Source organism: Trichomycterus rosablanca, chromosome 3 (genome assembly GCF_030014385.1).
Source record: "Trichomycterus rosablanca isolate fTriRos1 chromosome 3, fTriRos1.hap1, whole genome shotgun sequence".
NCBI lineage: Eukaryota > Metazoa > Chordata > Actinopteri > Siluriformes > Trichomycteridae > Trichomycterus > Trichomycterus rosablanca.
Window position 1 is genome coordinate 11,652,987 of NC_085990.1, and position 27,749 is coordinate 11,680,735.

A 27,749-nucleotide genomic window follows, 5' to 3' on the forward strand; every position below is an offset into this window, starting at 1 on the left:
TGACATTTGTGCATCAATCTCTTTTTATTAAAAAAAGATTCTAGGATTTCACAATTACTTTTTTCCAAGATTACATGTAAAATACAGACATTCGCTACAGTAAGACCAAATAGATAAAGCCCAACGCCAAAACCTGAAAGTCCCAAAGCCCTTTCTGACATAGGACTAAAGACTGTGTGGGACACGATGACAGAATTAATTTACTGGCCCAGAAAGGAATGGATATACAAGTCAAGAAAAGATCATAATTAAAAATGAGGTATAAATAAATGTCTCTCCAGACTTGGTCTAAATGTACCACTATTAGAGTTTTAGTTAGTAAAGACACCACATTGCATTCTGACAGTAACAAAGAAGCTAAAGAGTGAAAACTTTTAGAGCACTGCCCAAGTTTGACCTGCTTAATTTACATATGCAAATAAAAATGTATCTGGCCAGTGACTGAACATGTAAATAGTACATAAATATGTCAATATTATAAAACATGTAAATTAAGTGCTTGAATACACAAAAAAAATTGTTAACACAAAAAACTACCAGAGTAATAATAAGAGTAAATAACCACAATTATGACGGTACAATCCTGTGCAAGTCTAGGTCTCAATCTCAATCAACAGCATTACAAAAAAACTCTGTAGCTTCCTGATTTTCATCTGATCGAGGTTCCACTACTTCTACAAATCCTAACATTTACTGTACCTGTGCATTATGATTCGTGCATCATCACACCGTCACTGAGACGTCTGCAGTGCTTGGACTGCATGACCATGTTCCCTTCAGGCATGACTACATGTGTTTAGGAGGAATACATACCCTATGTCTTAATTTTAGTTTTTCATTTCCTTCTAAGCTTTTGCATAGTGCACAGGTCCTTGGAGCATTTACTTTTAAAGTTTGCTATTTAAAGTCAACTTCACTTTGAAACTGGCCCAAAATCAGTAACGGCAAAAAGATTTAAGACAGTCTTCAGCATTCAAGTAAAATAGGTTCGGAATGCATGTTCCAATATCGAGTTTCCTACAATATACACGTCTCTAAAATGACCATGTAGTAAGACAGTAACTAGTTTAGAAATTGCTTAGATTGCATTGCAGTGCATTCATGTGGAATAGAAAGTCAATTTCCTGCAATAAAAACAGGTCAGAGACTTTAATGCAAGTCTACTGAAACATCTAGTATTTCTTCATCACTAAACAGGTTTCTTCATTTGAAGAGCATTTAAAGAAGAAGAATAAACATGAATGTTCAGAGAGAGCAAGGCTGCTCTCTTACCACACTATAGACACAAAAGGATTTTTATAACACAGAAAAAAAAAACTCCTGCAGATTACCAGAATACAGTCAACCTGTGACAGAAACCACCATCAATACAAATTCATGAGCCTAGGCTGTGTTCCAAATCTGTTTTTTTTTTTTTTTTTTTTTTCAAGAAATAAAGCAAGCATGCATCAAGCAGACGGTGCTGCAGTCCAATACAGTTCAAGTTCATTCATCATGGCCACCCAGAGATACTGGGTGCAAGGCTGGCACCCACTCTTAATAGGATGGCAGTTCAACACAAGTCATCATACATTTACTCACAATTCAGATTTGCCAATCCACATAGGGACATGCACAATCATGCAAAACAGACCAAGATGCCACCTAAGAGCACTACGTCTATTGTAATGCACCACACTATTTACCCACTCTCACACACACCCGGGGCAAATTAAAGTAGCCGAGCTTCTGCATGTTTTTGAAAGGTTAGAGAAAACCCATATGGATGGGAAGAAAATGCCAAACTCCTAAAAAAGAACAGACTAAAAGAGAGGTTTAAACTTAAGTCTCTAGGATAAGGTGGTGTGCAGCACCCAGCGTACCTGCTGCACCACTGTTTGACCTTGTTAACAGTACTGCAAAAAGAGGTCTAATTCAGATATAATACAAGGGAGCATTGTGACTGATGCAGAACCTGGAAAAACAGGCAGGTGATTATAAATGCCAAAAATACTTGTGCACGTTCTGACAAAATGCCACAATTCATCCTGTTGACATAGAAAATGATTTAAATAGCAAGCGACTGTAAGACCATATATAAACCGACATCGTTTGTTCCTACCTCCTGAGTACTCAATACGTAACGAGATGCTTTTAAAGAGATGAGACTTAATCATCTGCCGTGTCTTTCTCTATTTCTGCTTCATTTGAGATGATCTTTGAATTTCAGTGGTTCTTTGCTGCCAAGTCCCTAGTTTCCTTCTACCATACAAACACACGAGGAAAAAAAAAACTAAAAAGGAATACACTTCTTGAAAACAAGTAAACTATCCTTCCTCCTAACACTACCCTCCTCTTCTTTAGTCTACAGTGCTTTCTTGTTTTTGAGGTTCGCGTTGTGGTTCTGCTCGGTTCTGGGTGCATCCTTCTGATCATCCGACATGAGTTTCAAGAGGTCCAGCAGTGCCTTCCTGATCTGCGCTCCAAACTTACGAGCGCCCTGAAAAAACACATAAAAAAGCTTTTCATGCTCAATTTCATATTTATTAAAAAATGTAATCAGAAGTACCGGGCACTAATGATTTTTTCATTTGCCATCCAGCAACTCACAGTGAGAGGACACGAGTGCTTGCAGGAGACGTGAAAGCTGATGATTTTCTCTCCGATTAAGGAATAAGACACACCGTAGCCATCATCAGCAACCTGAAACATTTACATTTATGGAATTTAGCAGATGTGTTTATTAAAGCAAATTACAATCATGACTGAATACAAGGCGAACAATTGAGGATTAAGGGTCATGCACAGAGGCCCAACAGTGGCAACTTGGCAGTGGTGGGGACTGAACCAGCGACATTCTGATCACTAGACCATTACTTTAACCACTGAGCCTACCACTGCCATGAAACACACAAAATTCACTATACGTGGTGACCATGAGCTTGTTGGACATCTAATAAAAAAAACAAGCAGTATTAAAATAGAACCTATGTGATCTTTTCGGCTACAACAGCCACTCTTCTGAGAAGGCTTCTCACAAGACTTGATGTAAGTCTGTGGGAGTTTGTGCCAAGGTCTTAACACAACGTAAAACCAGGTATAAAATTAAATGCTACAGACAAATAAAAAAACCTGTTAAATATAAAAATTTTTACTATTTATTGTAGATGTATTGTAGAGTCTGTCTGTAGGAATTAAACAGGACTCGCTACAACAAAGGCGTGTCCATCAGCACATTGTCCGTATCAGCTTACAAACATAATGGATTAAGGGCAATGACAGGTCTGGAGTTTACCGTGTTAATGTCTTATTTATGTTTCTTGGGTCTGGCCCAAGTACATGCTGCAGAAAACACATAACATTGCTGAGTCTTTTTATCATTAATAATTAAACTGTGGAAGCTGAGAGGACTGTCACCGTTGCTTAACAGAAACTGGTCAGTAAAGTGACACGGACTCAACTGGAGGTCAGTTTTGAATAAGGTTATATTGTGCTGTGGTTGTATAATGTTATATTGTGCTACTGTATCTGTGATTAGTTCATGTATATAAAAGCCTTACAGGTCCAAATCCTCCTCCACAGGTAATGTAGTCTGGGTGGTTCACCAGGTCAAACAGCTCCACCTGCTGGAAAGGAGTCTGACTGGTGGAGAGTCGCCATGGCTCCGAAAACACCTACAAATCACAAAGCATGGTGCATGGTTTTCAATGTCTCTGTTGGGAAGTAAGTAACTTAAGGGTAAGCTTAGATTCAGAGCATGAAAGTTGTTTCATTTTACACACACCTCTTTCAGGAAGGGTGACTCGAGACCCAGGTATTTGGAGACGACATAAAGGCAGAAGAGGTGTCGGTCTATTCCTGCTCCTGTCATGGCTAGCCGGTAGAGCAGCTGATGTTTCTCAGATGCAGTGCGTAACAGGCGCCTGCACACGTTTGCCTCCTGATGAGAAAAACAGATTAAGTCTAAAGAGAGTTTTGCATTTTAATTAGCATAAAAATAAACATGTTTTATGGTTAAGATACAAAATCTGTTAAAACACAAAAAAATGCAATTCATAACTAAATGAAGTGATGAGTGACTTCATTTAACATAAAACCATAATGAAGCAGTGAAAGTACTGGAATTTTAACATTTACTTTTTAGTAGATTTACATGTATGTTTATTACATGTACATGTTTAAATGTATCACCCATGTAAACACAAACCTCACTTTTATTTTTTTTTCTACTTTAAGTTTGAGAATGCTCAATCAAACTTCACAGAAAGCATTTATAGCCTTTACTTTACAAAGGCTACAACAATATATATAATAATGAATTAATGGCAGGAATAGTTTAATTTAACTTGATTGCATTTTGGATTAAATAAAGCTTAAGAGTGCCATGTATAACGTTATAGAGTTTTTTTTAAAATTTATTTACAGTTTATTGCCACATAAGCCCTTTGCGGGCCATTTTGTGATTTAGACAGTGACGGTCATAAGACCATAAAGGCTAGGCTGTGAAGGTTAGTCTATTTTGGAATGGAAAATAACAAATTCTACTTCAGAAAAAGAAGCATCTCTGCATGATTAACTGTGAGCTTTTTTCTACTTTCAGTGTGACACCATGACCCTGACCAGGATTAAGCGCTTAATCGTAATGAAATGAAAAAGCTTGGAGGGGAACACAAGTATAGCTAAATGTATCCAGTTTTTTGTTGGCAGGCGATTCTTTGTAGCCAATAAACCACCACTGTGCACGTCAGTGTGTACCTCTCCGTTCTCGAATGCTTTGACGAAAGCGCAGCTCTCACTGGAACACGATCGCACCGTTTCTGTTCGGCCCTCACGAAACAGGCGTGTCATCGATGCCTCATACGTCAGACTGAACATTCCCCTGTCCTGAGAGAGAAAGAGAGAGCACAAATCATGCTTTTTTTATCCTGAACAACATACATCTTTGCAAGTGGAAAGCTAGCAGCAGTGGAGGATTTACCCTGTAGTAGGCTAGCTGCAGGGCTAACTGGATGAAGGCATCTGGGCTCATCTGGACTTTTTTCATGCTGCCTTTGCCGAAGTCTCTGAAGGCAAATACATGAAAGTCGATGTCGTCTGCAAGTGCCTGTGCAACAGAGAGGGACTGTGCCATGCGCTCCTGACACTGTGGGTAAAGACCAGAGAGAGAAACACTGATTTAAAACCCCTTCAGTTAATTGTTGTGGATTTAAAACTTTGTGGATATAATTTTTTGCACTTAGTTTATATTTGAATACATACAGTGTATCACAAAAGTGAGTACACCCCTCACATTTCTGCAGATATTTAAGTATATCTTTTCATGGGACAACACTGACAAAATGACACTTTGACACAATGAAAAGTAGTCTGTGTGCAGCTTATATAACAGTGTAAATTTATTCTTCCCTCAAAATAACTCAATATTCAGCCATTAATGTCTAAACCATCGGCAACAAAAGTGAGTACACCCCTAAGAGACTACACCCCTAAATGTCCAAATTGAGCACTGCTTGTCATTTTCCCTCCAAAATGTCATGTGATTTGTTAGTGTTACTAGGTCTCAGGTATGCATAGGGAGCAGGTGTGTTCAATTTAGTAGTACAGCTCTCACACTCTCTCATACTGGTCACTGAAAGTTCCAACATGGCACCTCATGGCAAAGAACTCTCTGAGGATCTTAAAAGACGAATTGTTGCGCTACATGAAGATGGCCAAGGCTACAAGAAGATTGCCAACACCCTGAAACTGAGCTGCAGCACAGTGGCCAAGATCATCCAGCGTTTTAAAAGAGCAGGGTCCACTCAGAACAGACCTCGCGTTGGTCGTCCAAAGAAGCTGAGTGCACGTGCTCAGCGTCACATCCAACTGCTGTCTTTGAAAGATAGGCGCAGGAGTGCTGTCAGCATTGCTGCAGAGATTAAAAAGGTGGGGGGTCAGCCTGTCAGTGCTCAGACCATACGCCGCACACTACATCAAATTGGTCTGCATGGCTGTCACCCCAGAAGGAAGCCTCTTCTGAAGTCTCTACACAAGAAAGCCCGCAAACAGTTTGCTGAAGACATGTCAACAAAGGACATGGATTACTGGAACCATGTCCTATGGTCTGATGAGACCAAGATTAATTTGTTTGGTTCAGATGGTCTCAAGCATGTGTGGCGGCAATCAGGTGAGGAGTACAAAGATAAGTGTGTCATGCCTACAGTCAAGCATGGTGGTGGGAATGCCATGGTCTGGGGCTGCATGAGTGCAGCAGGTGTTGGAGAGTTACATTTCATTGAGGGACACATGAACTCCAATATGTACTGTGAAATACTGAAGCAGAGCATGATCCCCTCCCTCCGGAAACTGGGTCGCAGGGCAGTGTTCCAGCATGATAATGACCCCAAACACACCTCTAAGACGACCACTGCTTTATTGAAGAGGCTGAGGGTAAAGGTGATGGACTGGCCAAGCATGTCTCCAGACCTAAACCCAATAGAACATCTTTGGGGCATCCTCAAGCGGAAGGTGGAGGAGCGCAAAGTCTCGAATATCCGCCAGCTCCGTGATGTCGTCATGGAGGAGTAGAAAAGCATTCCAGTGGCAACCTGTGAAGCTCTGGTAAACTCCATGCCCAGGAGAGTTAAGGCAGTTCTGGGAAATAATGGTGGCCACACAAAATATTGACACTTCAGGAACTTTCACTAAGGGGTGTACTCACTTTTGTTGCCGGTGGTTTAGACATTAATGGCTGTATATTGAGTTATTTTGAGGGAAGAATAAATTTACACTGTTATATAAGCTGCACACAGACTACTTTTCATTGTGTCAAAGTGTCATTTTGTCAGTGTTGTCCCATGAAAAGATATACTTAAATATCTGCAGAAATGTGAGGGGTGTACTCACTTTTGTGATACACTGTATATGATTGTATTCACATACTGCGTATGAATGCATTATCAACCTGTAAGTGCTATTAAATGTCTTAAAACTTAGAACTGACTACAAATAGCCAAAATGATAAAGAACACATATAAATGATTACTTCTTACTTGATGTCAAAAGCTAGGTTATTACATATTTTAGGAAAAAAATTGAAAATGGCCAAAATGGACTGTCATGTTTACCCAAGGTAAAGTTCAAAAGAAGAGAAAAGTAAAAATAAATAAAAGCTTTTCTGTGATCTAAAAGGGTCAACATGCTTACTACTGCATTGTGGAAACTAAGATATTTACAGTATTATTTCAATGCAGCAACACACCGGACATGGCACCAAATTCCCCAAGACACAGCCAATCATGTCTGTGTGCACTGCTGGGGATTCAAACCACTAACTAATTCCTGCAGCAGTGGGCTAGCTCAATTTACAGCTACGCCAAAATACTATATAAAACTCCAGTAAATATATTCATACCTGTTCAGGAATACTCCAGGTTAACCGTTGTGGATGGGATAGAGTTGAATTTCCATCACCTTTGCAATGTCCTTCCTCATTGTAGCCTAACTGAAAGCAGTCTGTAGCCAGGACATACTGAGTCAGAGGTAAAAAGATGCATAAGTAGATGAGAACAAATGGTAAAATGACATTTTACACACATTCAAACATACTTGTTTGCCTTTTTTATTTAAAGTCGTACCTCCCACATGTGTGAGACGATGGGAGCATCTGCCCAGGAGTGCTCAGCATTCAGACCGTTCTTCCCATTCTTATAAAACACCACGGTGAAGGACTTATCAAACCACCTGATAAACAGCCATAACAACACAGCCATGTAACCACACACAAGATACATACAGTGAAGACAAATTTTTATTAATCATATCTTATTTCACAGCTAAAAAAGTGTCACTCCATAATCTTATAGTCTTACTATAAAGCCTAATAACACATCACTGCTCTATCACAAATGTGCTGTTATTTGAAAACCTTTTTTTTCTGTATACCCCCCCCATCTTCAAATTTAGTCATTTCCTAATCCTGATTGCAACTCCACCATCCCTGCACAACCCTCCAACCTTCCCTTCCTTAAACACGGCCAGCTGTGTTTGTGTGGACGCCTGACGGCGGCTCTGCTGAGATTCAAACTCAGGTGTCGGTCTATTTCAGGTTGGAACTCGGCAGTGGTGTTTGTTTATTTAATTCTTAACGTCATGTCAGCTGCTATGGTTATTATCATGGCTGAATAATAGATTCAGTCTGTAAACATCAGAAAAGGCCAATTTGCCTTCTTTACCTGTGTGTGTAATGGTTAGAGTGTTTGTGTGACTTTGAGGGTGTATAGTTTAATTGCTTTTTTTTTTAAAGTTTTGTAAGTGCTAGTACTTTAAGCAGTTGTTGGGTGGTCCACAGTGGTGTGTAGGTGAGTAAAACACCCCCAAATTCAATTTTTTTTTTTAAATTCAGTCTCAGTGAGGGAGATACAGGCACTTTTTGAGTCAATGCTAGTAAAGAAAGCTAGTAAAACACAAACCAGACATTTCCTCAGTGTAAAATTTGTTGCACTTACCTGTCGTAGCAATTTCCATGTAGGAGGGACTTGGCATATCGGTCCATGCTTCCATCTGGGTCTTCTCCCCTCATGCCCTGCTCCTCGTCTTCCAGCGTGACAAAAAACGCAGCTTTTTCAATAATGTCCAGTGATCTCTTGTTCACTCCAGAGTTAAAGAACTCCTTTCTAGCTTCAGCCCAGGGAATTCTGGGAAAATGTTAATAAGAAATAAAAAGCCTCTTAATTATTTTATCTGGCTTAATGTTACTTTTTTCTTGGGTCTTAGCCCTATACTCAGAGGTGGACAACCGTGTGCTTGAGCGTAATACTTGCTTAATAATCTACAACAAGATAAGCGAATATCAACAACGGGCCACATTATTTTAGCTGCTTTAATGACCAAAAATTGGGGTGATTGCTAGCTAGCTATCAGAGTTTAGCCAACATCTTTAACATGTTTTCAACAATCTCCAATATTAGCAGTAGCTTACTGTTCAGTGTTAATAGATTGTACATGTGAACTACTGTAGCAAGTAACTGGAAAATCTGGTTGTTGAGGAGATTTTGATGAGTGTGTACACAATGTGTGTAAATCAATACTGACAGAAGTATTGTTGTGTAAACTGAGCTGTAATGCAGGTCTGACATGTACCCTCTATAACTGACTGACAGGCCTCGATAAGTGACAACCGGCGATACAGTCAAAAGAATTTTGCCTTTGATGTAAGGCTACCAGTCCTGTTATCCAGTATGTCACTTATATTCATGAATTGAAGTTAAAGTGCTGTGTACATTAAAATAATATTAAATGTGGATAGGGCACTTTTAAGTGATCATATGTTGGTTTTTGTTCTTTTTTTATTGCAAACTGTTAGGGGAGGGTTTGGCTAACACAGAAGACACTGTTGGAATCTGCACCCAATACAATCAGCTCTATTATTAAGGCAGGGGAAGGTGTAAGCAAGTATTATAAAAGAACTAACACATACTGTATAGGGAGCAGTATAGGGCAGTAATGTAAAATGCTGACAATGTAAAATGCTAAGAAAAGCATAATCCATGAGATCTCTGTATAGTTCAATGTGTGTATATGTGTGTGTGTGTGTGTGTGTGTGTGTGTGTACCTTTCCCCTGCAGTTAATGCTGCCAGCTTCTCCTCGCCCGGTGCTGGTGCTGACTTGTCGTCCAGGACGCGCTGGATCTGCTGCTCAATCTCACGTGGTGTTAGCAACCGGCCTGCCTGATACAACCAAAGGCGGAAATAGCGCCCCCTGTGATACACTGCTATATACTCACTGTCGTTCCAGTGCAGCACTGTGTCTGCATACAGAAAAGAGATATTTACATTTCCAGCATGAAGGTGACGCTCTTGTCCTGACCCACTTATTTTAGTACAATCAGAGGGTAGTGTGCAAACAGACGGTAGTGCAAGCGTATGTGATATATTATTTTATAGGGTTTTTAGTACATTTACGTTCTTAAACTGCTGTTTTGCTATGGCTACAGGCTAAGAACCCCTGGTATGTGTGTGTACCTGTCACAATTTCAGGAATGCTAAAGTGTTAAACAATGTCTTAAACTTATAAGAACAGCAAGGATAGACCCCAACAATCTCTAAACACCAGGAAAATACAAGAAAACACACCAAAACAGAGAAGAAATTAATTAAAACATTGCACCTGGTGAGAAAATAAAACAGACGATAAAATAAGAACAGAGCACCAGTGAAAGTGAAATGTTTTACAGATGTAAAAAAACCAAGAGAAAAGTGTGAGCAGGTTAAAGCAGGAAGAATGAGGCAAATCAGAACAACAACATCATCCTTCCCCACCCACACACACTGCAGTCGATGGGGATGATGAACTCTCTCTTCACCTGCATTTCTTTCTAAAAAAAACAAACCCAGCTTATCTGTTTCACTGTTTCAGCAGTACAAGGCAGCACTATAGTGTGTGTGTGTGCGTGTGTGTGTGTGTGTGAGAGCTCAGTGGGACTTGCATGGGCTGTATGTCTGGTATGTCGTGTGTGTGTGTGTGTGTGTGTGTGCGTGCATAAATTACCGGTCTCTACTCCTGGGATGCGTGTTGTGTTGAAAAGTCTCTCACACTGAGCTGCACACAGAGGAATACCAGTACCAGGGATACGGCTCTAAGAAAGAATGACAGAAGAAAGAGACAGAGAGAAAGACAGAGAGAGATACAGGCACGGGTGAATTGAATGCCAACTGGATTATAAACTTAACAGAAAGCTAAGAAAGCAAATAAGCTTTAAAGGACTGGGGCTATAAAGTAAACACACACAAACACAAAATCCCTCAATTCATTGTCATTTTGTCATTTCCCCAAACACATGACACATATCCAATTCCCCCAAACACATGACCCCTACGCTGGCCAAGGAGTGACAAAAGCTTGGCGATGCTATCGGCTGATTGAGCGACTACACAGACATGACTGGCAGGGGTTGGCAAAGCCCTGAGATGGAAAAATAATATAGGTTTTGCTGAGGTTAGTATGAACTGGTTTACTTACGAACTGGTTACTGCTTTATTTAAAATGCACAACAATAATAATAAAGAGACAATAAAGAAGATTTAGTAGAAAATTGTAGCTTTCTAGAAATTAAACTCACAGGTTTTAGTTCCTCTTTGTTCAGTTTTCGGCGGTACAGGAGAAGAGAGTGCAGGGTGTTTCCTGCTCTGGCTGCCTGGATGGGGGTTGGTGTGACGAACACGAAGTCCTAACAGAAATATAATAGGTATTCACACGTGGTATTCCAACAATGAACTGTTAATACTATACAACTCTTTATACCTTTATACAGTGTTTGTGGCAGATACCCACCATGCCATAGTAGTTGCTGTTCACCATGATGGGACCTCGACCTCTCAGGTAGATGTACTCCTCCCACCAGTCACTCACCTAGAACAAACCAAGTTTAGCATTCTTGTTTATTCTTCCATTTCAAGAACTTCACTTAGTCTTGGTGGTTATCCAGTATCTGAAGCAGAGTCCTGAAACGTTAGACGTGAGGCACAAATACACCTTGGACAGAATATCAGTCCATTACAGGGTCTCATGTTTCCACATGGCTATTCGGTATTTAGAGAATGAGTCCAGGGGTTCAGAGGAAACCAGTGTGCCTGGGAGAGAAACACAGGCAACTGACTTCGACTTGAGAGAAACCTCACCTCCAGCAGGTGAGAGGAAACGGTCAGTGGCAAAGTGCATGTAGAAGAGGGTGAGTGACAGTCTATAGAGGAGGGAAGCATCAGTAGCAGGGACAAGGGTGCAGTTGGATATGACTAGATCACATCAACATGAGGAAAACTGAATTATCAGGACTTTATTGTTTCAACAAAATGCCAAAATGGCTCAAGACTGGCTAGATCATCAAGACATCAAGATTATTTTTAAACCAGTATCCTGACATCCAGTTCATTTAAAATGTATAGAGGAATTTAAAATACAAGTACAAAACTAACTTGTGACTGTATTTTGCAATTTGCCTCGTGGCTATAACAAGCAAAGATGTTCCCCTTTCATGATCTCTTTTTAAGCCAGATGTGAAATTTACTTTTGTCCTTTTTCAGTAAGTAGTTTATGCGATGTGAACACTTTCACCCCCTCTGAATTCCTTTTCATGTCAAATAGTGGTAAATACCCAACAAAACCTTAAACTAACAGTTATAGGGCTTGGAATGTTTAAGTGTGTAAATGGTGGCTTAGGGTTAAATTATAGAACTAGTAATCATTCACTTGAGACCTTAAATGAATTTGTAATTTGGTAATGAAAAATTAATAATACTCCTATCCCTAATGTAGTTAATCAGGCAAGTTTTTGCTTCTTTTATTTAATACTGGACCTACAGAAATGGAAGTCAGTCTCACTCAAAAACCTGCATATACACACTGTACGTTAAATACATTAGTTTTTTTTATTTAACAATCTGTCTCAATCATTGGTCTTTTTGATAAATTATGAGAACATACAGAAATATCTGTATTGATTTTAAACAGCTACAATTAAGTTTACACTTACATAGTTGGAAGCCCACATGGCCTTGAGCTTGAGGTACCACTGAAGCCGGTTTCCCAGATTGAGCTCAAAGTCTTTGGCTAGGCTGGCCATTCTCTCAAACTCTGTATCATTCCTTAGAGATCGCACCGACTCCAGATACTGCAAAAGGAAGAAACATACTTTCACTATCTAATTCTATTTAAAGGTGTGCCTAGTTTTATGATGATGATCATCATGATGATTGTGTTCTTACCCTTTTGACTGTGTCTTTGACAGCAGGTACAGGTAGATTAGGCAGAGAGCCTTGATAGCTGTACAGTAGAGGCTGCCGACCAGAAAAAATCCTCACCAACATCTGAAGCACACCCAAAAAGGGAACTAATTATTATAAAAAGCATTTTTCCAATGCAAAAAGTTCTGTAACTTTTGCCACTGGAGAAGTGAAACTTGGTCAGTTTTTTAGTACCAACAATTTACCTGGACTGTTTAAGCAGCATTAAGTGGTACTGTACAGTTATGGTACATTAAAGACAGCACTAGTATTACATGTTTGTATACCCCTGGTCAAACTTCATCTTTTGATCAAAATACATTCAATAAAAAAATCTATATATTTTGAATAGTCACCATCTGCCCTTCGAACACAGGTGCCAGCGCTTTGACCACACCACAGAGGTTGCTCTTGCAGCAGCAAGAGGCAAAAACCCTTCTGCCCTTTCCTTTTCAAGCCAACTGCTGCAGCAACTATTCCACATTCCATTACCCAAGCAAAACATCAAAACTCAAATGCTTGATTTGCAGTCCTATACTCATGGGTTGATTAAATATTTAAAATGGTTTACTGTAACAAAGGTATGCAGTTTGAAGTAGTTCTTGAACCATCTTGAGTACAAGCACATTTATTGATCAGTTAATGTAGGCACTGGCATTCTGATTCAGAAAGAAAAAAAAAAAAAAACAGGCTGGTTAATGTTTATGTGAAATAAAAAGTCTAGAATTTTCTTTGGTGGGATTTTCTCAGAGGTTTTTCATGTTTTCTTCTGTGTAGTATTTCTGTGATACTAAGGTCTGGGCAGTTAAGTAGAAAATGTTTTAAAAAAGAGACAGGTACATACTATCCAGACTTTGGTGGTGGTGGACACGTTGCCATGCTGCTCAAACATCCAGTGGTGGTAAGACAGCAGCTGCTTTAAGCACAGCTTCATAGTGAAGATAAGGGAGAGCCAGAGCAGAGTGCTGAACACCACTGCAGAAACCACCGTCTGACACTGCACACTTAGAGAGCCACTGCGGATACACAAGGAGAGGGTTCAAGTTTAAAAGCACATGGCTGTATAATTGATGTAGTAGTAAAAGCATAATGCTCCGGTTAGCTAAATCATTTATGAGCCTACATTGCGCCTTATGGAAAAAAAAATGTAAAAGCCGGTAGCAAATTTACAGGGTACAGTCACCTGACTATGACCTCTTGAGAATAAAAAGGCACTTAGGTGTGCCTGCTTTGCGAATTATAGTTTTCAATTGCTTGACAAAAATCAGTAGCTTATGATGGTTACATTTGTTTTAATCTGTGAAAAAAAAACATAATTTGGATTGGCATATCTAGCGCTTTTTTTTTTTTAAAGTTAATAAACACTGTTGTAATTTAAGAGCTACACCAGTAAATCACAAATCAGATGTATTCCTGCTAAAAATACAATTCTAGGAGGGAAATCACTCATTAATACATCGACCAGGCAGCAGGAGTGATTGATGCAGTGCCAATGTGAAGAAACCTTATTTGATGTTCCCTCATTCAGACACAGGCAATTGTGTCTGTTGGGATTCTACTTGGAGAAGTGGCCAAGCATTTTAGATTGCTGCATGAACTTAACACCCGGAAAACTCTCCTCTTATGTACTTTATTTGTAATAACTGTAATGTAGGAATTGAACTGCTTTGGCTAATCTGTTGTTGTTTTTTATCTGAACTTACTTATTATTTGTTTATTTCTACGCTACATTTCCAATATATGTTTTGTGTATATTATATTGAGATTTTGTTGCATATTGTAACCATGTAAAATGTTCTATAGATGTTGGATTTAATACCTGGCTGGCAGGTGCTCCTGGATCTTAGCGATGAGGCCCATGGATGGGTCCGAGCGTGTGTACATGGTGGCCAGGATGGCTATAACCACAAACAGCCATGAGGAAGGGCTTGCAGGATACACACCTGTGATTACATTATTCTGGAGAGACAGAGAAACGTACAGGGTTGAGTCTGTGTTTTTTGTTACAAATATCACCTGCATTTTGTCTTTATAATAAAGTTTTTATGTAAGAAGGGGCACTATCAAAAAATACAAAATATCAGTCTTTATTAACAAGTTTTTTTCCCACCAAATTGCATGTTAATAATGAATAAACATAAACAGAGATTGACCATATAACTATGAATGTAAATTTTCTTTTAACCAATAACCGAGAAGCTAACTGCCTTTGAGTTTCACATCAACAAATGACATGTTGTATTGATTAATAAACAGTGTTATGTAGTGAATACTGAGAGTAGAACCAGTTCAGCATCATAATTGTAAATGTTCTACAGAGTCGGTATCAAACAGTTTATTACACACCCTAAATAAACATGCTATTAGAGCCAGTTAATAAATTAGAGCTTTTCCTGACAGCAGTAGTTTTAGAGTTATTATTAAAATATCAGCAGAGCAGAGTTCCACCAACTGAAGTATGATGCAAAATATCCACATCAGTTTTCATCAGAAAATAAATACATAACTGTTCTTCTGTCTGGGTTGAATCTGAAGCTGAGCTGGAGCATGTGCACTGATAGTGGGTTCGGGGTGTGAGATCTGTAGCCATGCACTCAATTGGAATCAAGCACCAGCAGTTGCAAATAAATTAAAATGAAATATTAACTGACTGCATGAATCAAACAGCCTCATTGTTGGCTAACCAGTTGATCATTAACATTCCTACATGAAAAAAAAATATTATTTTAACTTAATCTGTGTTAAAAGTATCATTTTGTACTAAATGTATCAGAATGTCTAATCCTTTAGTTTTTATTAAGTTAATTAAAAAAAACTATTAGTTTGTAGCTGTTTATAGCTCTGTATTTACCGTTTAGTAAGTTACTTTTTATACCAAAATTAAAAACTAAACTGCTCCTTTTGTTTGTACTTCCGCTGTAACACTAAAAAACCTCTGTAGTTCAAGTGTTCCTAATTTTTATTTGAACAAACCTAAAAAAATGTAAATGTAAAAGGTTTGTATGAAACACTCTGAAGTTACACATTAGATATTAGTCATACCTTCAGACGTACGACACGTTTTTTCCAGGAACGTAAACCAGAGAGATAAACCTGTCTCAGGGCTTCATGAGAGAGCTGCAAGTCTATTCCATCTGGGGTTATAGTAAACTGGAACGCTACGGCCTGATGTGCTTCGGCCATCCCTGTACAGAAACACACACAAGACAAACACATTTAAAATGGCATGAACTCAGGATTACAAATGCAGAAACATGCTTTAAAATGTAATATGACAAAGTTATTTCAATCTTCTCACTGTGACCACAAACAGTCTGGCTAATATACAGTAGGAAAACAATAATGGTTTGATCTCAGTGGACATGGAGCCATAAATAGCAACACTAGTGAGTTCACAGTTTCTAAACTGTACACTTCCAAATTCAACCTATAGAGCATATCTGTAAGAGGTTAATCGACTGGTTTTGTTATTTGTGCCGTATGCTGCTGAGCATAGACCAAACACAATCAGTTGTGACCCTCTAAATGAGTGCAGACGTCATTTCAGGATGAGCAAGCTGAATGATCAATAATCAGATTCAATTTGCCTTTCTTCACTGGCTGATGCAATAAGTACCCATGCCTATCTGCTGGAATCAGAGCACAATGCAGATGTCAGCCATAAAAAAACCATTTAAAAAAAAGAAAAACTGTTATAATGCAATTGTGGTTTGTGGTCATTGGGTCCTTGTCTACTCAGTCACATGAAAGTAGATGGTTAGATCTGTAAAAACAGGTAACTGGTTAAAGTATTTTCACTCAAACTGAGTGATGCTCTTTTCAAGCTTTGTAAAAAGAAGACACTACATTGTACCAAGTGCATATTTTTGTCTCAAGGTCAAACCCCTGAGAAAATAACAGATTATATTAGATTATATAAACTAATAACAATGATAAAAATGCAAAGCAAAAGGGTTTTAAAATTTTTAACTCTGTCTGAAGCCTAACCATACTTAGTGGAGAGGGCAAATCATTAACTCAATGGCCAGTCATGTCACTAAGGAAGTGAATAATTCAGTGCGTTTGCTTAGTTCCATAGTTTGGTTGCTCTGAAACAATTATCTAGGCCTAAGAAATAACTAGTGTAATACGTAGTGTAGTACGCAATAAGATTATATAATTACAACCCCTGGCAAAAATTATGGAATCACCACTCTTGGAAGATGTTCTTTCAATTGTTTAATTTTGTAGAAAAAAAATAAATCACAGACATGCCACAAAACTATCATTTCTCAAACTGTCAACCCTCTGGCATTAAGAAACAATAAAAAAAAGAAACAAATATAATAGTTGTGGTCAGTCACAATTGCTTTTTTTAGATCAAGTAGAGGAAAAAAATATGGAATCACTCAAATCTGAGGAAAAAATTATGGAATCATTAGAAAACACTGCACCATTATTACTTTGTTGCACCACCTCTGGCTTTTATAATGGTTTAAACTCTCTGAGGCATGGAGTTAACTAATGACAAACAGTATTCTTCATCAATCTGCCTTCAACTGTCTCTTATTGCTGTTGCCAGATCAGCTTTGCAGGTTGGAACCTTGTCATTGACCATTTTCTTCAATTTCCACCAGAGATTTTCAAATGGATTGAGATCCGGACTATTTGCAGGCCATGCCATTGACATTATATGTTTTCTTGAAGGAAAGTTTTCACGTCCTTTGCCCTATGGCAAGATGCATTATCATCTTGAAAAATGAAGTCATCATCACCAAACATCCTTTCAACTGATGGAATAAGAAAAGCGTCCAAAATTTCAATGTGGACTTTGGCATTTATTGAAGACCATCTCCCCTGTGCCTTTACCCGACATGCAGGCCCATATCATCAACAACTGTGGAAGTTAACATGTTTTCTTTAGGCAGTTATCTTCATAAATTTCATTGGACAGACACCAAACAAAAGTTCCAGCATCATCACTTTGCCCAATGCAGATTCGCGATTCATCACTGAAGATCACTTTTATCCAGTCACCCACAGTCCACGATTGCTTTTCTTTAGCCTACTTTAACCTTGTTCTTTTCTTTTTAGGTGTTAATGATGGCTTTTGTTTGGCTTTTCTGTATGTAAATCCCATTTCTTTTAGGTGATTTCTTACAGTTCAGTCACAGAAATTGACTCCACTTTCCGGCCACTTGTTTCTCATTTGTTCTCATTTGTTCTCATTTCTGCATTTTCTGTTTTCAAGACATATTGCTTTAAGTTTTCTATCTTGATGCTTTGATGTCTTACTTGGTCTACCAGTATGCTTCCCTTTTACAACCTTCCCATTTTGTTTGTACTTGGTCCAGATTTTAAACACAGCTTACTGGGAACAACCAACATCTTTTGCGACATTCCACAATGATTTATCTTCTTGAAGGAGTTTTATAATCCTCTCATTTGTTTCAACTGACATATCTTGTGTTGGAACCATGATTCATGACAATCTGCTTTGTGCAACAGCTCTCCGAGGTGTAAGCACTCTTTTTAAACTGAAGAATAATTAGCAAATCTAATCTGCTGCAGATGTTTTGTTTTTAAACTGCAAATTACAGAGTGATTCCATAATTTTTTCCTCAGATTTGAGTTATTCCATATTTTTTTCCTCTACTTGATCTAAAAAAAGCAATTGTGACTGACCACAACTATTATATTTGTTTCTTTTTTTTATTGTTTCTTAATGCCAGAAGGTTGACATTTTGAAAAATGATAGTTTTGTGGCATGTCTGTGATTAATTTTTTTTCTACAAAATTAAACAATTGACAGAATATCTTCCAAGAGTGGTGATTCCATAATTTTTGCCAGGGGTTGTAATAATAATAATAAGATTGTCTACATAATGCTTCTTGATCAATAAAGCATGACTTCTTGTTAATATAAAACCTGATTATGTATTTTCTATTCTGATAAGAAGCTATATGAGCTTAATGGGTATTGGTTAAGAGAAATTGGCAAAATTTGCTAAGAGCCTGTTTTACTTTGTAGGCCAAAAATGGTCTAGAGAACATGTTCCACACAATTTAATCATTGGAGATAAATAGCATATAGATTTGGATGATACCAACAAAGCGACTACAAAAAGGAAGGACAGATAATAACTTTAAAAAAGACAAGATCAGTGTCTATACCAACCCTGTCGATCATTAACGGCACCAAGCTACTTTCTGCATTATATTATTGTTACGCTTTTTTCCCTTTCATTTCTGCTAAAATTCCAACCTTCTGATCACTATTTAAGTACCTCACATGCGAACCTACTACAGCCCTCATTACGCTGAACGTCATGTCTAATTTGTGATAACACCTTACCACTTGTATACTATTGCTTAATTACACCAATGTATGACGGTCATTTCTTGTGCAAGCGCATGACTTTGGGTATCTGCATCACTTTTTTCCAAGCAAAAATAGTAACACTCTGTATGTAGTAGTTATGTACAGCCAAATGCTGTAACACAAATATTCAGTACAGAGGCAAGAAGATTGTGTACTTAAAGGCACCAGCCAAACAGTCATAGAGAAGCTTAAACAAATCCACATTAACGCTACATTCATAAAAAGATTTTAACATTGGTAGTTTTTAGTAAATAAATCCAGCTGCTACATGGACTCATCTAACCACAGCGTTGATGTATGGCTTTCTCTTTGCAAAACAGAGTTTCATTAAGGGTTGCATTTTGTTTTTATTAAGAGACAATGGTTTGCCCATGTTGCTATATTTCTCACATGATTGTTTCTCATGCAATGACATTTCTGGTCTTGATCAAAGCAAACTGAGATCTGTCCAAATTCTTTTCACAGCATTATGTACGGCCTAAATTATTTGCAGTCTTGCACTAAGAAATGTTTTTAACCGATTGTCTCATAAAGTTTGGCACTAAGTGGTTAACCCTGAACCACCATTGGTTGCAAAGACTGAGATCCTCTTTTCATACCCAGTCATGATTCCCTCACCTGTTACCAATTTACTTGCTTACTGAGGAATGTATACAATTCCTATGCCCTGTAATGGACTGACACCATGTGCAGGATTTGTATGCCTTGTGCCCAGCGTTTTCTGGTGAAACCAAACATGCTGCAACCCTGACCAGGATAAAAGCAACAAAAAATATTATTTTTAAATCATACACCAGTATTTACACATGCTTTCAGTAAAAAAATGGAAAGCAAAATTGTAAAACCAGGAAAGATACTTTACAAGGACAGATAGGAGAGAAAGATGCACTTGTGTGCCAGTAAATGTTGTTATGTAAATATCTGGGTATCCTGCTATTGCTCCCACAGGCACGAATGGTCAGAACAGAGAACCAGCCTTGGCTATGTAAAAATCTCATTTATTTACACATCGACTTAAAAAATAGTTCTTAATTATAGCACTCCCATGTTTTTGCTGTGCAAATAACAATTCTCAGTTTTTTCTCATGCCAGTTAGGGCTTGTACAAGACAAGTAAATCTGAGCTGTAATGAAAACTGCAATCTCAGTGGAGAAAGTATGCCATGCCTTTAAATCTGATGATGTAGCTATAGCAACCAAGAGTTGCTATGGCAATAAAATAACTCTCTCTGTAAGAGTTTTCTCATGTTCTCCCCAGATCTTTCTGGGTTTCCTCCCAGGTTCTCCTCCCACCTACCAAAACACTCAGTAGGTAAACTGCTGCTCTAAATTACATCAAATGTGAGCGAGTGTATAATGATGTTAAACCCTTTGATGGACTGGTATTTCTCTGGGAGTATTTCTGCCTTGCACCCTTGATGGTCCAGATCCACAGTGACACTGGCAGTCAGAAAGTAGGCAAAATATATATAAATAAAAAAATAAGAGGAACTAAGGAAATCAATTAGTTCTCTTTATGAAGATTTCTTTTTTGTTGTGCTATACAAGTCTTCAGCAACACATCTGTGCAGGGCTTTTGTTGTCATATTGTGCACTTCATAATGAACATTTTCAATTGGAGACAAGTCTGGACTGCAGCCACACTGTTCTAACACCTGCAGAATGCGGCTTGTTGTTTGAACATTTAAAAAAAGCATAATTGTACCTGAAAAAAAGTTTCAAAATATGCACATATCTTCTAGTGATAAGGGGGCTCTCACTTACGTGCAAGTTACCAATCTAAGAGGCAATAATGTACGTACACAGCAGAGTCAAGTCAAATTTATTTGTTTAGAGATATGTTTGTTTGTTTATTTTATGGTTTAACACCATGTTAAAACATTGGTTACATTCATGGCAGGATCATTGTTTCTTCAAGTTTTTTATTTTGTTGTGATCAAGTCATAGCCTTTCTTGTTTCGTTTTTGTTTTTTATCTTCATATGTGAGTCCTTAGTTTTATATTCGTGAATGATTGGTTGATTGGGGTATTTAACATCATGTACACACAAAGTTAATAATCATGGCTGAGAGGTGTTTTGTTAATTTTTTGATGTACTCGGTTTTCTATGTTGTCTGTTTTCAGATGTTTGTGATTAATCCAGTATTTGCAAGAAATTGTATAGCACTATGTACAATAGACATTGTCTCAAAGCAAGCACAGCATTTCCAATGGTCATGAAGTCAATTTCAGGTTAGCCTGAGCCCAGAAATGTTGACTGCATTTCTGGACATTGTTGACACACAGCTTTCACTGTCCATAGTACACAACTTTTATTTCTGATGAAATGTGATTGACAATGGTTTGACAAGTGTTTCAAAGCCGATTTTTATTCCAGGTTTTAATTCAGTGCCATGTACAGAATTAAAAGACAAAGGCACTTAATAGCGCTTTTCGCCTTGCCACTTTATGCACAGGTATTTCTCCAGATTGCCTGAATCCATACCAAAATAACATGAAACTATCTTTGTTTGTCTATTTAATCCCCTTTATATTATTTATAAACATTTTCAGCAAAGAGCTTTTAATATACAAGGCTGTTTCTAAACACCTGTTCAACAACAGCTTCACTATTACACACATTACTAATTTTTTTAAAACAGTTGATGGGATTCTGGCTTTAATTTACATTCTAGTACAGTACTTTAAAAATATCAAAATGCACACAGTTACTGTAATAATGAGATTTAACATAAAGGGGCACATACGTTTTGGCTTCAAGCTTTGTGTGTGTGTACACAAAGTTATTTGAGCTTTATAAACATTTGCCTTCTACAGGTGGAGCTTAATGTATTGTTCACATTTAAAGTCTTTCAAGTCACACAGTACTGGACTAAACAGTATGTCTGATTATTTTAGTATTGACAATATAGTTATACACTACATAAGATGCTGTTTGGGATGCAACAAGCAATGCAATCAATAGTGTACAAAGCATCTCCCTGTCAAATTTGTAGCTATAAGTTCGTTCATAATTTGTTCACAACCGGTTGAGGAGCTGTGTTTGGTATATTAAAAAACATAAACCACTGTTTAACAGGAATAGTATTTAGAAAACTCCAGGGTAAAGCCACACCTGTTTGCAGTGCAATTAATAACCGCCTTTTGCCAAAACTAATCCCTCACAAAAACTCTTGAGATGAGAGCTAGCCTCAAGAGACAACCTAAGCCCTAAAAACAGGCAACATTTAAAGTACAGCAATGCACCCTATTAAAAACAATCACCATCACAAAACAAAAATCGCAGTACTTAATGATAGCTAGCTTAACACAAAATTCTGCTTTGCAGGACAAGCTCTGGAATAGTCTATATTCACAAGAAATATGTGGTTACATTTAAAAAGGTTTAAGAAAGAAAGGCTTTCATGACTTAGTAAATGAATTATCATATTTAAATCTGCAAAACTACAGCAACAGATCAGACACAGATCTTGGATGGCTGACTAAATTTAAAGTATGGGGAAATCATGAACATTTTTGGTTTCACCCAAGAATTTCATTTCCCTTTTCTAAAAGTTAAAAGGTTGTCTTGCCTGCCTGGTTGGTTGAATGTTCAAGTAATTGATACTACACCAAGCTGAACCGGTTGGGTGGCTTTACAAACAATCACTGTTAAATGTTTACTGGTGTGTAAAATAATGAGCAAGCAAGCACACCAGGAAATAGGGTGACACCCAGGACAGCCCTACCTTGTAGTCATACAGCTGAAATCAAAAGTTTACATACACCTCCAAGAGAAGCAAGTCATGGCAGTCTGGACGTCTCTAGTTGTTTTTCAGTGACTAACTCTTATATCCCATTCTCCTTCTTTATTATTTTATTGTGGGTTTTTGGAGATGTGAGGAGCCAGCAATACACAGTACAACTTAAGTTAGAAATCTGGTCATGTAGAAAGCTCCATAATGACCTTATTTGATAGTAATTATGACTTCACTGTGCCTTTATAAACACTGCACATGTTTATCAGTATATGGAACAGTGGTCTTTGTTGGAAAGAAACCTCTAAGAGGATGATTCTCGAAATGCCTAGATGTAATCCGAGAACCAACAAAACACGTCTTAGACTTACGTAGAAGCCGCTGAGACATGGACAACATTGTTCACAGTCGAGGAAGATTCACAATAGCATAAGCACTAAGCTGCCCTACGAGAAATAAGGCCTTGGCAACTTAAAGCTTCACAAAAACGTGCTGCCGATTACATAAACAACGGAGTAAAAACTTCCTATTTGGAAACATCGAAGCTCGCTGGACTGTAAACAAAAAGCTTTTCGGACAACGAAGTGTGTTCGTGTCATTTAGACAAACAAGGAACGATAATCTCAAGACCGACAATTGTACGTAAACTTTTGGGTTTTAACTGGAAGAGACACAGTAAAGATTTCTATGGTTAATATTGTTTATTTGCTGTAAAACCGAGATGATGTAAGACTGGGCTTTCCTAAATTAATAGGAATTTACTATTATAGTACATATAGCAAATGGTTGGTTTAAATTTACGACAAAAGTCATAAACCAACGATATATAGCCACCGTTTTACTCACAGCAGGTAAATATCTTTGGTAAATGTATTTAAAACCAGACCAAATTAGTTTCCATATAATTAGAACAAAGATTAATCAACAGAAAGCATTGTAAATATGAATTAAGTTAGCGAGACACATCCCGTAAGTCTTCTCATTCCACCCGTATTCTGCCTTCTCTATTAGGATTGGCCAAAAGATCCAATCCAACTCCTCAGTCCAATGCCAGAAGCGTTTGTTAGTACGACCATCCAATCGCAGTACAGTAGGCGGGCTTTTCTAAATAAACAGGTAGGATAAAAAAAGAAGCCACCCTGATGAATGATGCTGATGAAGGCGTTAGCATACCAGCTAACTAGTGTCAAGTGCCAAACCCCGTTTCATGACGAATACACAAACGTCAACAATAACACACACACAACAAATTTAAACTTACAACCACAAATAATGACATAAATTGCTAAAAAAACCAAATAAACAAACATTTAATCGCTCCTACCCGATGGTTAAAAAGATGAAACCGAAGATTCGGGAACGTTTGCAAGGCGCACGCGCATCAACCGGTCGCAACAACGAATGAAGCGTCTTTCGCCGAAATGATTTCTTCGTCACCGCGCACGCTTCTGATTGGCTAAGGGCTTGAAGATCAAAAGAGGAACGAACCAATCAGATGCCGAGCTGTGACGCGTTTGTATAAAACCCGAAAACTCTCTCTAGTTTCTAGTTTACGGTTGAAATCGGTACGTTTATGAACTGGGTCGCGGTGGTCCAAAGACAGGAATACTGTACATGATGAGTCTGCCGCCAGTGCATCGCCGGCCATCACGCCTTAACTCATTTAATCACGCATTTACTCACTTAAATGGCAGCCAATCCACCTTATGCATGTTTTAGATGCACGAGGGGCTTCATGATGTTCTGTGTTGGGGTGGATCAAACAACAACACTGGGCGCAAGACAGAAAGACACCATGGACAGGGCAAGATCATATGACTTTATAGTTTGTGTGTATTTCAGGAGGAGAATTCAGCTCAGTGTGGCAGTGTACTGCGGTAAAGTTGGTTAAAAGATGCGTACAAAAAGGCTAATCTGTGTAACTGGTCATTGTTGGCAATCAAGACAATCAACTACAATTCAGTTTACTACTGTAATAGATGCTTTTCAAAATGTAAACAATACATTACTTTTAATGTGTGCCGTAACCGCTACGAGAGCTCAGGGAGCGTCTAAAAACTCAGAAACAGCAGCAAACACCTGTCAGACTACATGTTATTAGTTTTTTTAATGAAATCGTTTCAGTGGCTTTTGAATAAATGTTCTGAGAAATAAGTTAATCAAATAGAACCAACATGACATACATCACCTCTTTAATTGACAACGTAATTACTGCCTTATTAAGCTGGCAGAATTTAATAATAATAAAAAATCAATACCTTCCAAACAATTCTTCAAAACGCTCCACAACAAGTTGAACTTTATCAAGTGTAACCCACATTACATACTACAGCTCTTATATTGATACCGTCACCCTTTATTTCATAGTAATAACAGATTTTTATTAAATATATTCAATAACTTTTAAACCAGTGGTCATATTGCTCCAAAACAAGTTGTATTTTATCAAATTGACAACGTAATTACTGCCTTATTAAGCTGGCAGAATTTAATAATAATAAAAAATCAATACCTTCCAAACAATTCTTCAAAACGCTCCACAACAAGTTGAACTTTATCAAGTGTAACCCACATTACATACTACAACTTTAATATTGATACCGTCACCCTTTATTTCATAGTAATAACAGATTTTTTATTAAATATATTCAATAACTTTTAAACCAGTGGTCATATTGCTCCAAAACAAGTTGTATTTTATCAAGTGTAACCCACATTACATACTACAGCTCTTATATTGATACCGTCACCCTTTATTTCATAGTAATAACAGATTTTTATTATATATTTTCATAACTTTTTAACCAGTGGTCATATTGCTCCAAAACAAGTTGTATAATTGGTGACAGTATCAATATAAGAGTTGTAGTATGTAATGTGGGTTACACTTGATAAAATACAACTTGTTTTGGAGCAATATGACCACTGGTTTAAAAGTTATTGAATATATTTAATAAAAATTTGTTGTAATAAATGGTGACAGTCAATATAAGAGTTGAAGTATGTAAAATGAGTATTTTTATAAAACACAATTTGTTTTGAAGCAATATGAGCAGTTGTTCAAAAGCTATTTAAATAAATTCACAGAAATAAATCTACCACCAGAATTAAGCTAATGTTAAAGCTACCAGTTGTGTAGAAGGCATATGTTCTTATACTGCTTATTATGGAGCAATAAGCATACTGCTTATCATTTGATCAAAAGAGCAAATTAAAGATAAATTAACCAATATATGTGGTGTATCATAAGGAGTTGGAATTAAATACATATTGTTTTGAATCAATCTTGAAGATTGGAATTTTCACAAGAGCCTTTTATTACAGGCCTGCAGATGTTAAAATCACCAGGATAAGAGGTATAGTAAGTCAATATTAGCTACACTCATTTATGAGTTTTTTTTTTACTGTGTAGAACACAACATGCTGTGTGGATTTCAGAAGACAAACATTTGTGAAGTAAAGTAAGTTGTAGCTGCTTGCCTTGGATGTCAACAATAATAATTTGCTATTATTAAGCCAACTTTACCGCAGTTGGCAGTATAAACTAGGAGGTGAAGATATATCAGTTCATTACAGACACAGTGACCCTGATCTAGTGTTCTCCGGCTTTTTTTTCTAAAAATGGTTTTGAGGGAAATAAACAATACAGTTTGTTCAAAGTTTTAGAATTGCACAACCGTTTCTGTGACTAAAAGATAGCTGACAGGGATTGTTCAGCCTACTGACACTTTAGGAAGATAAACGGAAACTGGAATATGCAAAGGAAAATTTACTCAGATTCATAGAGAACGTGCCAAACTCATCACAGACAGAGACTGGAGGCAAGGATCAAACCCAGGTATCTGGGACCTAAATTGTTGGGCCTCACACTCTATACCAGTTGCAAGGCACTGTGCAGGTCAAAAACCTTGGTACCAAGAAGAAACATGGGTATTTGAAAAATCTTCTTACAGACTGTGACCTGGAGGTGAGGATTAAACCTAGGTCTCCAGGAACACATTAATATGTACTTTTAATTTAGACACTTATAGTTTCAGACAATAATAGTACAGCTGGTACAGTGGGTGCCACATAGCTACAGGGTCCTGCGCACTTGGGTTCAAGCCTCTGCATTACTGTCTGAGTTTTGCACTTTTGCACTAACAGGCAAAAGGTAGACTGCTCTGAATAATTCCTTAGTGTAAGCAAATGAGTGAATGGCTGGTGGAATGTTGCCCTGTGATAGATTGGCAGTCTGTCCAGGGTGTATTTCTACATATCCCCGATACCCAGAATCTACTGTGTTTTAAACACAAAACCAATAATGACCTGCTGGTCTGTGTAGTTTTTTTCAGTAAGGGCGTGACTGTGTTTACTGTGATGTCCCAGTATTTTGGGGTGGTGCCTAACAGGAGGTGCTGAGGCGTTGGTGAAAATCAGTAGGTAACTTGTTAGTGACGTTATAAAAAGGCTTTTTTATTCAACTGACCCGAATGAGTCAATTCTTTAAAGCATTTTAGTGTCCTCTAGTGGTAAGACGAGGTTACACACATCCAACAAAATTGGTAAAATGCCAAATCATTATTATTATTTTCATTCCTTTATGACTGTTTACCCTTGCTTTATCCTGGTCAGGGTTGCTGTGGTGGGTCTGATTAATTAAGGCAGGAAACACCCCAGACACGTTGCCAGTCCATCACAAGGCACACACCCACAAACCTACAGATCTACGTCAATTTTACTAACTCCAGTAAGACTCACTGCATGTCTTTACACTTGAAGGAGGAAACTGGAGCACCCGGGGGAAACCCACATATAAACAGGAGAAACCATGCAAACTCCACTCTGAAATGACCCTGAAAGCCCGGCTGAGAGAGCCCGATCCTTCTTCATTCAGTTTTAGAAAATACATATGTTTTTACCTTCCAAGTAAGA

General features: G+C 37.9%; 1 protein-coding gene across 1 annotated transcript; it reads right to left on the reverse strand.

The window, feature by feature from the left end:
* LOC134310926 (carnitine O-palmitoyltransferase 1, liver isoform) lies at nucleotides 1-24,196 on the reverse strand. Its single transcript, XM_062992691.1, has 19 exons — nucleotides 24,160-24,196; nucleotides 15,781-15,923; nucleotides 14,558-14,697; nucleotides 13,583-13,754; nucleotides 12,721-12,822; nucleotides 12,489-12,626; nucleotides 11,291-11,368; nucleotides 11,079-11,186; nucleotides 10,508-10,595; nucleotides 9,572-9,767; nucleotides 8,466-8,654; nucleotides 7,596-7,701; nucleotides 7,373-7,489; nucleotides 4,958-5,122; nucleotides 4,735-4,863; nucleotides 3,764-3,919; nucleotides 3,540-3,653; nucleotides 2,590-2,682; nucleotides 1-2,479 (listed from the first exon to the last, which is right to left on the reverse strand). The coding sequence occupies exons 2-19, from the start codon at nucleotides 15,919-15,921 to the stop codon at nucleotides 2,345-2,347; spliced, it is 2,367 nt and encodes a 788-aa protein (XP_062848761.1). The 5' UTR covers nucleotides 15,922-15,923; nucleotides 24,160-24,196; the 3' UTR covers nucleotides 1-2,344.
* Nucleotides 24,197-27,749: the final 3,553 nt, after the last annotated feature.